Source organism: Melopsittacus undulatus, chromosome 3 (assembly GCF_012275295.1).
Source record: "Melopsittacus undulatus isolate bMelUnd1 chromosome 3, bMelUnd1.mat.Z, whole genome shotgun sequence".
In the NCBI taxonomy this organism is placed as follows: domain Eukaryota; kingdom Metazoa; phylum Chordata; class Aves; order Psittaciformes; family Psittaculidae; genus Melopsittacus; species Melopsittacus undulatus.
The window spans coordinates 22,993,159-23,005,905 of NC_047529.1; the positions used below are offsets into that span (position 1 = coordinate 22,993,159).

At 42.9% G+C, this 12,747-nt stretch overlaps 1 protein-coding gene across 1 annotated transcript; it reads right to left on the reverse strand.

Annotated features, from left to right (window-relative positions):
* Nucleotides 1-734: 734 nt before the first annotated feature.
* LOC101880312 (b(0,+)-type amino acid transporter 1-like) lies at nt 735-12,404 on the reverse strand. The gene is made up of 6 exons (XM_031046624.2): nt 11,654-12,404; nt 10,010-10,143; nt 7,045-7,174; nt 4,074-4,198; nt 3,557-3,644; nt 735-2,262 (listed from the first exon to the last, which is right to left on the reverse strand). The coding sequence occupies exons 1-6, from the start codon at nt 12,395-12,397 to the stop codon at nt 2,029-2,031; spliced, it is 1,455 nt and encodes a 484-aa protein (XP_030902484.2). The 5' UTR covers nt 12,398-12,404; the 3' UTR covers nt 735-2,028.
* Between the last annotated feature and the right edge of the window lie 343 nt (nt 12,405-12,747).

Sequence of the window (12,747 nt, forward strand, 5' to 3'; positions counted from 1 at the left end):
AGATTGTTTAAAAACAAAATCAAAGAAGTAATATTATCCTCATTTTTAGGTAAGTAGCTGAGATGAAGGTCTTTTAAGAATCCTGCCTTCATCAGATGAAGACTCTAGAGTAGTGGTGGGAAGTTAACCCAGAGCCCCTGAGTTATCAGTCCTTTAAGTACACAGTCTCCAGCAGGATATACAGGGAGGGAAGACTAGGTGGCATCCCAAGAATTTTGGATTGTAATAGGATTCAGGAGGGAAGACTGTTCTTTCACTCGCCTTTATTGGCACATCCAGTAAAAAGCAGTGGAAGGAAATCCTCCTAAACTCCATTTAAGCTAAGGATTTAGAAGATGAGCAGCAAATGGCTGATCCCATTACTGAACTTAACACTTGGAAAAAAAATATTGGGAAAAAAGTTGTTGCATCTCTGTAGCTCCTGCTGTCAACACTCAGAGGAAAAGAAGGGGTGGCACTGCAGCATAAGATTTTAATCAGATACACAGCTTTGACATGGACTGAGAGAAACCTGGAGGTTTAAGTGACCCTGTTCCAGGAGCAAAGTATTAGGTTAGGTATGCAGAAGAAATGCTGACAGAAAAGTTTACCTCAGTAATACTTGGTACTTCGACACACAGCTAGACATCTTAGGGACTAACACCTAGACCTTTTTAGCCTGTGAGAGGAAAAGTTCCATCCAGGAACAATCTGGACAAATGGAAAGAAAGCAGCATATAAAGTCTCTCCTCTAGAAAAAAAAAAAAAGGGTTGAGCCTCAGGGTAATGAGGCAGCTGCAGTGTGTTAGGTGTGGGTGAGAGCACAGCCCATGACTCTTTTGTGCTGTCCCTTTAGAATCATGGGAGTTGGTGGAACTGGCTGTGATGGAAAATGTAAGAGAACTGAGCTCTCATCACCTCCCTGCACACTGCTCTAAGGTGGCACTGCCATCATGGTGAAGGGATTTCCTGGAGTCCTGAATATCTCAAGCCACAGTTTGTGGCCATTGCCCCTGGATGTCACTGCCAAGTAGAGCTGGGCTCTGTTGTCTTCACAGCTCCTCCTTGAACAGCAGGGCCAACACTGGGTGCAGTATTTCAGGAGTGTCCTCACCAGCGTTGAGTCTAAATGGACAGTGTATTTCCTTGACCTGCTGGACACATTTCTCCTAATGTAGCCCATTATACATAAATGTATGTGATTTCTTTAATTTGCAATGAGAGTATCCTCCTATTTACACACAAATCTACATACACCGTAGATTTTTTTTTCTCAATTTACCACAGAAGAAATGATTTGTCTTTGTGGGAATTATAGGAAGGGTATTGAGTGACCATCAGTGGTACTGAGTGATGTTGTCTGTGTCCTCATCATAAATGACTGGATGCCAGATGACAAGTAGTGCATTCTCAACAAAGTAAACTGGCAGAGCTTTCAAGCACTTCTGGTCTCATGTCAGAGGTTTTTCTATGGGAGATGCATGATGATTTCTGAGACAGAGAAAGGACTGTTGTGACTGTGCACCTGGGACTGGAAGGAGCAAGGGAAAACCACCCTCCCAAAATGAATACCCAAAGTGACATTTTTGTTGTGAGCATGGTGTGTCCATGCATTATTTATTTGAGCAGCTCTGTGGCCATAGTGGGCAGAACTGGGTGGAAATAATTAAACACATTTCCAGGAATGGCTTAGGGTCACAGCCTGCTATAGGAATAATATTTCATTGTCAGTCTTCTGTTGCCTGTTGCATTGAAATACAAGAGCTAAGTTTTTGACAAACAGCTTTTCCTGGGATGGAAAATCCAAAAGCATGTACTGCTTTGGAATCTGTATGTAATCTGCCATGGCAGAGCTGAAAATAAGAAAAACATGTCCCCAGAATGTTAATGAAACATGAGAAGTCATGGCTCTAGTGTCTCTCAGCTGGACATTTTAGTGACACTTTCATTCTGCTCATTCACCTTTACAGAAAATAACTTCTAAGCCTTGAAAACCAAGGTGCTAGGATACTACAAAGGCCCACAGCCACACACTGGGAGGATGTTATCTCAGTTGGCATTTCTGGTGGTTGGTGCCACTTCCAGGAACAACTGGAGATATAAAGTGACTTTTTGTAAGAAACGAGGGTGGTGCTTGAAGTGAACCAGTGGGAAGTAAAGAATGACACCACTGAAAATAAACAGGATGATGTAGAGGATCTCAGACTGGGGATGATCAATGATGGGAGCTAACACCAGGTACACAGCTGCCATCAGCACGATTATGGGGATGATAATTGGGACCTGTGAAAGCAAAAGATCAGCATAAAGAGTCAATGTAACACTGGGCCACTGTGGGTATGGACAACCCTAAAACTTCTGCACAAGGCTTTTTAGATGAAACCCTGGTGCAACCTGAGGCATTAACTACAAATCCCAATTAGTTCAGACATCCTGTTTCCCAGCCCATCCCCACTCCAAGGTTGAACATCCCTGCCAGAGCAACACCACCACCACACACCCTAAACCCTGGTTTTCCCTGCCCTCCTAGACTTGAAGATGCAAACTACTGGTGTTAGTGCCAGGCCTGTTCTTGCTCTCCCTACTACGTTGCATCCAAAAGCTGAACTGTAGACAAAACACAGCAACATGTACATAACTGAACTTTAGCGTCCTTGGGCAAAAAGGTTTATTTCTTTTTGGATAGGTGGACAGGCAATCTCAGAAGCTATTTCTGTAACTCTGTTCAGAAAGCGTTTAAATTTAAACTTGAAGCAATCCTCCTGAGGCTACTGAATGCACAAGACAATGATTTCACAGCAAGGTGAAAAACTGACTGTTCAAGCTGGAATTTTTCATTTTTTCCTTTTGTGCCTTTTTGTCCAGTAAGTGGAAGACTTAACAGCACACTGCTCTTCTCTGTCATCCTAAGCCCCACAGGACACTCAATATAGCTTCACACAGCTTGGTAGCATCAGCCTGTCATCTACATCCTGAAGGAACCCTTGAAAACCCAGATGTTCATTCAGCATGTCTCAGGGAAAAGTCACTGTCCTGCATTCACTTCCTTGGTCACAGAGGAAACACTGCAGCTTGACTTGCTCAGGGCACCAGGGGGAAGAACAGGTAATCTCTGATTTCCTTCCACTTAGCTGTTGTGTGGGGAGCAAACATGTCCTCTGGACATCTCAAAGGACTTGGGGCATTCTTTTGTCCTCTGCAAGGTTCCTACACGTGGGCTGCCTTCTGAGGAGTGCAACCAAGTTCTCAGAGCATAAGCAGTAGATCACATTGTTGGTCAGAATTGTCCTTAATTTTCTTCTTACATCTCTTATAAAAGGATACAGTTGATATATTTTCCACAGTGAGGGGGCAGTGTATTATTAAAAGTTTATCAAGACAGAAACCAGCCTTGGTTTATGCTGGTATATTCACAGTATCTTGCCCCTTGTTGACAAAACATGAAATTAAAAAAGGAAGGACAACCGCACTAAATCTGTAAGCAACCAGCCTCAGTGCTCTTTCTCTCCTCATAATGCTCTGTAAGTTATTTGGGAATACAGGAAAAGGGTTTGAGGGGTTTATGTTTTTACTTCACCTTGTAAGATCTTGGTAGTTCTGGTTTCTTGATTTTTAAATACAGGAGACCAGAAATAGTCATGCCATAGAAAAACCATGCTATAAAACTGGAAGAAAAAGGAAAGAAAAAAAAGACAAAAAAGCATTACATTTGTGGTGAGATCATCCAGGAACATCAGGCCTGCCTTGCAGATCCCAGATGTTTACATCGCCAATTAAAAAGGAGAATATTGATATAAATATCAATAGTAGTAGTTCTTCAATTCCTTTCCTTTCCAGCCCAATGAGCACTTCTGAATGATCTAAGTATTATAGATTCATTTCAATATGAGGATGAATCACATCCAGTTAAGCACATAGTGACAGAAGCATTCATGCATTGCAAAATGCTGGTTCCTAAGCTCTTCCTTTTCTTTCTTTTCCCTCTCACCAGTGTTGGTTAGAAAACAATAGCCTCTGCTCAGAAAAACATTGAAAGAAATACTTCTAAACAATTCAAACCCCAGGATGCAAGCAGAATTGCTACATGTACATACCTGAAAAAGTTCACAATGGTGGTGAAGTTTCCTGATAATATCATTATTAAAGACATGGCAGATGTAAACAGCAGAGCAGGGGAGGGTGTGAGGCATCGCACGTGAGCCATAGACAGAATGTCCGGCTGAAAGCCAAAAAAAACCCAATATGCCATCATATCATGTACTTGGAGATCCTTACTCATCCATCTCCGCTGCTTGTGGGAGCTCTGCCTGCTGCCAGAGCCACTTGTGATCATCAAATAAGCACAATATAAAAGTTGCTCAAGTCTGAGGAGTAAACCTGGAAGCTCCCTCAAGGATGTTTTCATTGTGTCTCACTGATTTCATATCAAATATGCTCAGTTTAGGCAGGCAAGATGAGGTTTTCAAACTAGTAATGCAATAGACTAAGGCTGAGTCAAATTAGAGCTTTCCTGATGATCATCAGGACCTTGTCCCACTGTTCTGCCCTCCGTCACATCCCTCTGAGACTTGAGTTTTCTAGGGCTGACTAGAAAATAAGACAAGGACTATTCCAGAAACATGCAAGTAACCACAAAGCAAATCAGGATTTGTTCCAGAACATGGAAATAATTATTAGCTTCTTTATTACTTGGTTTATTGGAAAAGCTTAATAAGAAAGGCTTCTTTTTTTTTTTTTTTTTTTTTTTTTTTGATTTCCAACCAAAATATCATGCAAGGACTTCTGCTAGAGGTGAGTGTCCGAGAAACAGTACTAGCACTCAGCTCTTAGTCTGGTATGGTCAAATTCAGAATATCTGTGAACTGCTTAGTACAGAGCTTGTCATGATACGGCAGCCGCTGTCATCAGTAAGAGAAGCTGTGGAACCAGTACCCACCAAAACCAGTAATCACCCAAACCAGTAACCACCCACTCAGTCATATCCACCAACTTGGTCATCCATATACATAAAAAGATTCCCTCCCATGCACAGAGTGAAGCTGGTACAAAGTGGTATCCTTTGCACCTGGAGCTGAAAACCCAGATTGTGTGGGGAGGGACCAAAGAAGCAGAAAGGTCCAGGAGGAATAGAACATGCCTACTCAAAACAGAGGAGGAAAATCCAGCTCAGCCCAAGTACTGAGAGAGGGAAGTGTGGGAAAGGTGTGCCTGTGGGTGAGAGGTCCCTACCAGCAGCTGGAGTGGGGCAGTAGCTTATATGCCCAGGTACCAGCAACTGGGAAGACTGAGATACAGGGACTGCTATTGGGCAGACTGAATGCCTGAGCCCAGCTGCTGGTGGGGTCCACATTGTACATACGTGTATATGTATATATATTTTCTGCTTACACTTGCCTGTTCAGCTAGAGAAAGCCCTTGGTGCTGTTTGTCCTAGTGGTTGTGTGAGCACTAAGCATGTCTGCATGTGTAGATCTGTGTGCCCTGCTGTCTGTAATATGCATGTATACATATATATAAGTATGTATGTATCTGTGTATATATATGTCGGCTCTTCCTATCATTGTGAAGCAGAATTCACCAAGCGTTGGATTGTTCACCCACTAATAGGGAACGTGTGCTGGGATCAGACTGTCATGAGACAGGTTAGTTTCACCCTACTGATGAGGTGCTGTTGCAATAGTAACTCTGCTCAGTATGAAGGAAACCTCAGGTTCAGATCCCTGGTGCTTGCGCCTGGCTGAGGAGCCACTGGCGCGAGGCTATCATCTGTGGGCTTATGACTGAACACCTCTAAGTCAGAATCCTGCACAGACTCTTGCTGTGTCATTGGTCGCTCGAGATTGACCAGGAGATGACAGTCTTGTTCAGAATGTGTGGATTACAGCTCTTCCCGAATCTTTGTTAGTGAAGACAGGCCTTCCTCACAGGAGAAGGAAAACTTCTATCTTCAAACCCGGGCAGATGGAGCTCGTCCAGCCTTGTAAGTTCTTCCATCTAAGAGAAGGATACCCTTATAAAACCTACGACCTGTGGACTTTGCTGTCACCATCCTAGCAGGCCAGGCCATGGCAGTTAAACCTCAGGTGTAAAGGATGGGGCCAGTTCTGTGCAAGCTGCACCTCACCTAAAAACTCCGCTGCGCAGGCTGGAAGTGCTTGGCTCTCACTTGTCTGTATGGACAGGTGAGGGTCGAATTGGTAGGTGACAAGGTGCATGGGAAGCTGCATATCCAACCATGCATGAGGGTGGACCAGCACAAAATTGCTCAGGAGATGACAGTCCTGGTCAGACACTTCCTGATTGCCTAAAGCATCCTTTTTTCCAACCAGATTTGCATATTCCACATGCCATTGGTCATTGTGCTTGTAGTAAGCATGGTTAAAACCCTTCCCAAATCTTCACTTGCAAAGCCAAGCCATCAATCAATACTTCTGTTTGTGTTCTTATTGGGAATACACACTGAACCTACCAGTTGGACCACAGAGCATGGAGCTGTAGCAGCCTGGCCTCTGCTGGGCTCCCAGATTTGGCTCCACCTAACAAAACCAATTGAAAACTCCAGCTAGGTGAGATGGAAGGCTGTGTCACCTTGTAATTGCTATGAAGCTTGAAAAGCCTGGAACACCCTTGAGACCAGCTTTTTTTTTGCTTTGTATGCAAAGGCAGCTTGCCAGTGCTGAACTACCTTCCCAGTGTGAGCAAGGGTGCTTTACAACATGCAGTCATAGCTGGGTTTCCTCTCCCTGGCAGGTATATTGGCTAGGACCCCCCAGGCCTGTGCCATGTGCTTCAGTACATCAGTATTTCATTTCAAAGCTGTTCTTAAAATTCAGCCTAGATGTAATTATGTATCCTTCTGAAATGACGTGGCTGAAGAAGAAAGTCAGGAAACAACATACACCTGACATTTGAAGAAGATGGGGAAGACAGTGTTTGAGCAAGAAGCAAACCACTGAAGAACTATCACTCTACCAGCTGAACATACACGGTGTTTTCCTCTGCTTTAATGTCACAAGAAGGTAAAATCACCCAAAGCAAGCCAGATCTCTTTATTTTTGTCCTTACCATATGGCCTTCCCTTGCAGCAATGTAGCATACCCGGCCTCCGCTGAAGAATGTGCCATTGGATGAACCAAACGTAGACAGTGCCACAAACAGGGATATAAGCCATGCCCAACGGCCCAGGACTTTGTCTCTGAGGGGGGAAAAAGTTCACAGCATAACATCACAGCTCATAATTGTATAAATACTCATTGTAGAACCAGGCAGGTTTCTTCCTTGCATTATTCTCACTGATATATTTTTTTCCAAAGCCTTTCTAAGGATTTAAAGCCTTCTTTCATTTCCCATAATATTTAGTCACTTGTAAGTTTGACGTGCCCAGAAAAGGCAGCTTTCCTTCCTGCCTGGTATACATATATCTACATCCGTTTACACTGTAATGGTGTACTAAGCTGTCACAGCAGGTAACTCCCCCCAGTTTTGCGTACAGATGTTATGGTGCAAATCCTGGATATGCTGCTATTACAGCCAACAGTATTAGCTTGCAGAAAAACTGTCCCCACAGGACCTGAAAAAATACCCTGCATTATAAACTCTTCTCCAATATCCACAAGAATATAAACCTTTAATCCCATATGCACGTATATCTGCTACTCTGTGAATCATGCTAAAGCCAAAGAAATTGTTTGAATTTCATAAGTTTGATTCTACAACATGTTCAGGCATTTATGGTTTGCGTTCTCTGTAACAGAAGGAGTAGCAGGGTTACAAATAGAGTTCGAGGTAATTATCTGGAAGTTAGGATAATCTTCTCACCTAAGAGTGAAACTTGTCTTCTGCAATGGAGCAGCATGACAAATATGAATTGAGCATTAAATGCAGGTGTTTGGGGTAATTATCACCTACACACACACAAAACCAAACACACTGTTCCCCTCATTGGCAAAAATCCAAAATTCAGACATTTTTTAGAACCCTTTCCAATTCTGAATCTCTTCAAGCCATATCTACTCTTTTTTAGTATCACCTATCCCAAGTATCCAAAATCACAAGTTCAGCTCTCCGAACTCATGGCAGGAGCTTAACTACCACAACAATTTCAAAAATGTAGCTTGTAAGCTTAATATCTGGGTTATGGTCCTTCAAGTTAAGCTACTTGCAATAACCACAACTAAAATGTCTCCCTTCTGAAAATGATGTCATCTGGTTATCTCCTATTGCCATGTGACTCCAGAACACAAGATCTCAAGGGAAACCTACATGTATCACAAAATCAATTATAAAATCTTCAGCAATTGTGTATTTTGCATCTGTGAGATTGGTGCTCTGCTGTTTGGACGCTGAAAATGAACTACAGGGGGTACTCTGAATAACTTCTTACAAGCAAACTGAGATCTGCAATTACTGTTAAATCATTGGCATCAAAGAAATGCTGGGGAGTTTCATGAGTTCCTGTTGTGGGTGAACCTCTCACCACTGAAAAATATATCTCTCTGGCAGTTTTCTTCTTACATGGAGAATAAATGCATTCAATGTGACATGTCTTCCTCTGGCTTCTTTATACTCCTCCCATCTGTTCTTAATGACCTGAATAGATGCATCTTTTGCTTGTAAATCACAGCCATTACCATTACACTCTCCTTAGCCTGTAGCTTTCTACCTGTCCTTTCAGCTTCTGAGTGCCCAGCTTTTTGGTCACTAGTTCAATGTGTCTTTTTAAATTGCACTCTTGGGGTGAAAAGGTTAATCAGGCAGGAAAAAGAGATGTGTTAAAAAGGAGGAAGCTCACAAACAACTTGTTAATCAGGAATGATGGGAAAGGAAGTGTAGGGAAAGTTCATGACATTGGGGCTTAGTGAGGCTTTGTAACCTGTTCAAACAAAGCACTAGACCTTTAAAAGCTCCTGCTTACAATGACATGAAAGGCTATTAAAGAATACATCTAGCAATAGCTCAGTTGGATCTTCAAACTGGACATCTTGTGTAATGAACACAGAAGCAAAGATGCTGCTGACTTATTAGGAAGAAGATGAGAAGCAACATAATCCGTTTGTCATCATTTCAACCAGACAACTCATTTAAGGCTGTCATGGATTCTGTGTCTTTGGAAACATTTAGAATAAGGCTGGATGTTCTGGTGGTAGATCATCTGGTTAGAAGTCGATAGTGCCTACATTTCACATGATGGTCCTTTTCTTCTCTTGCTAAAATCCTTGTCTTACTCAAAGCCTGTCTGATAACACCAAACACTTCAGGTTGGTGTAAGGTACAAATAGTTTCTGTACAATTCTGGAAAAGAACATGTCAACTTAAAGATACAATTGCCAAAGGCTGCACGACCCATGTATAACACTTCTGCTTCTCAGAGGTGTTGTAGACACCAGTGTTGTTTTCCATTTCCCCACAGATGGAGAAACTGATCCAAAAGGCTCTGGTCTGGTCTAATTTCCAGGTGCTGAGCAGACAGGATTCACCCAGTTGGCTCCTGTCTCACTCCCAACCCATTGACTCTGCACTAGTGGGCCAGCACATTGTCCTCTTAATTTTTCTGGAAGTATCTGAAATGTGGGGTATCTCCCAGTTCCCAAGTCCAGATATGCACCCTCACTGCATCCTCACTGTGGGGAGATGCTCCCAGTATACACTTCATTCCCTATTTATGGCCACTTTCCATGGGGTAAAACATGAGCTGGAGGGGAGCCACACATTCCCAGTGGGAATGACTGGGAATGGGAAGTAAAGTATGTGCTGCAGAGCACCCTATCTTGGCAGCCTATGTGCACCTCAGAGACCATGTGCCAGACAGGGCTGGTCAGCCCTGACCTTTGGTGGGGAAAGGCTGACCTGAAGGTGACAGAGCAGGGACTGGCAGCATGCTTCCCTGTAGCATGGCCTGACAGTTCTTCCTGGTCTGATCAATGCAGTGCTACCATTCCCACTGGAAATGACTGCTAAATTTCCTGAAACTCAGGAGAGAACCAGTATTTCATTGGACTGCATTGGCTGTGTTGCCACATGCAGAGCTCACCCCCAGGTGGTGGCCACAGCTCCTGAAGACAGCAGTTCAGATGGAGTCATGGCTGCTAAGTAACTTATGTTTACCAGCAAATACAGGCATGTAACCAAAGGAATGGCAATCATCACAGCTCTGGGAAGGGTCACCTAGAAAAGGGATGACAGGAGTGTTAGGCCCAGCACATTTACACCTGCACTGGACTTTTTTGTTTGTTTTGTCTTTGCCACCACCCATGTCCCTCATTCAAGCTCCTTTTGCTCACTAAGCGTTTCACAGAACAAGACTTAGATCCAGATTCATGCAACAGTTTTTACACCAGTCTCCCAGAAATGGCAGGCAAACAGTAATGCTGTACATTAAAGTTAGTCTTTAAAAAACTAATCAAACCAACCAACCAACAAAAAAACCCTAAATTTTATTAAAAAGTATTTTGGTTCATAGCTGCCCAAGATGTCATTGCCTGGTTACGTCTTGATTACTTTAATATTCATTTTATTTGTTACTAGTGTGTTACATCTCCTGATGTGCTGTGTCTTCCCATGAACATCCTACTGACACATGTGACATACCAGTGTGTGTTGCATCACATTTAACTCCTCTACAGGTTAAATCCAAGCAGGGCAGTACACAGGAGATTTGCTCTTGGAAGGATCTTAATTTTTTTCTAGTGACAGGGTGCAATCTTGGAACACCAAAGATCATCTTAAGGCTCAACAAAATCAACAAACACTACCTTATGCAGCTGAAAACACTGGGAAAAAAAGTAGTAGTAAAACATGAAATATCAAATTTGCATTCCCTCCATAGGACAAATACAGCAAATCCTTATGTGATTGCCTTCACTCCCCAAGGCTGTCAATATCAGTGCTTGAGGTCCTGTGGGAGAAAGTGCCACATGACCCTAGGATCTTTGCTGCCATTTAGGTTAATATTTAACTGTGTATTTTCATTTTATCTGTAAAATCTTGTGTGCTGCACTCATAGAAAGCACACTCTATACACACTGCACTCATAGCTCTTTCTAAAAAAAAGGTTGTTCACTGCCTATAGTGTCTGATCTGTGCAAAGAGGTGATACAGCACGGAAAGGGCTGATGTGAGATGCAAGTGAGCAACTTCAGTGCCTAAAGCACAGACAGAACAATACCAAAAAAGTAGGCAGTTAAAGACAAGGTCATTCTGGGAGCTAGATTCCTGCTCCAGCAATGCTTCGCTTGCTTTGAAGCTCCGCCTCCATACAGTGAGGAGATAAGTGGGGTTTTGATGCATACATTATGGGTCAATTCTTTTATATGGTGTTAAGAAACCTGTATAGATTATAGCAGTGAGTGCTTTTCTGCATAAACTAGGTGTCTACAGTGAGATCCTCTAAACACTAAAGCAAAACTTCACCCCCAAAACATTCAAGTGCTGCCTAATAGTTTTTTTAAGTCAATGGAGTATTTTAGTGCTTTCTTATAGGTAGGCAGCTTTTTTGCCTAGAGACTCATTTTTATCCTTTCTGGACACATCCACAGGTGTCTTGTCTTAGAAGACAGAACAAATATGAAGGAAAGCTCTGTAGTCTTTCCTCCCTTCATTACTGCTCTTAACACAATCATTGATAGAAACACACTAGCAGCAGGATTAGTAAGTAAAGCTCAGCTCACTCACTCACCTCAGGCTTCTTCAGTTCCTCGGTTACATAGTTCAGGTTGTTCCATCCATCGTAGGACCAGAGCCCCTGGTAAAACGCCACTCCAACTGCCCCAATACTCGTAGTTGTGTTCTGAAAAGCGTTGTGAAAGCTCTGAGTTTGTCCACTGGTGAGCAGCACCAGTCCGCCTACCACAATCACCAGCAACGCCAAGAGCTTGGCAGCTGTAAAAACGTTCATAACAGACGTTGCCAGCCTCACGTTGAGACAGTTGACAATAGTTAAAAGCAGGATGCAGGCAGCAGCTGCACATTTGATGACAACTGGTGGAGATGAGCATCCTGGGTAGAACGGTGCAACAGCGTATTCAGCAAAGCTCAGACAGACAGCTGCCAAACCAGCTGGTCTCACCAGGATAACAGAAGTGTAGGCAAAAAGGAAAGCAGGAAAAGAACCAAAAATCCTCAAGATGTAAATATATTCTCCTCCAGACTCTTTAATTATGGTTCCAAGCTCAGCATATGACAAGGCTCCAAACATGGCCAGGAGACCACAGGCTCCCCAGATAAGCAGGCTGCTGGCAGGGCTCCTCATATGATGTAGTACCCATTCAGGGGACATAAAGATCCCCGAGCCTATCATGGTGCCTGCAATTAATGACACTCCACTAATCAGACCAACCTCTTGCTTCAGTCTTAATTTCTCTTTCCTTTCACTCACATCTGTGGATGAATGAGGTGAATCTGTTGTCTTCCTTTTCCTCATGGTGGAAATGTTAGGAGATGTTGTTTGGAGATAATATGTAATAAGACTGAGGCATTTCAATAAGGACTGTCTCAGGCTTTTAGGGTTAAGTTAATGATTACAAAAGTCACACTGAACACTGTCATGAAATACAAACTTACCTTTCACATTTTGCATTCTTTCATTACCCATCTTATCTTGGTTCAGATCCTGCAAAGACTGATTATCTCTGAATGTCATTGCAAGTAATGGCAATGGTAGCATTTAACACCACCACCTTACTGGACTATGCCTCTGATCATCTCTGCTCTAAATTATACTTCAAATGGCATCTGAAATAAGGATCAGTTAAGCAAAATCCCCATGCAAAC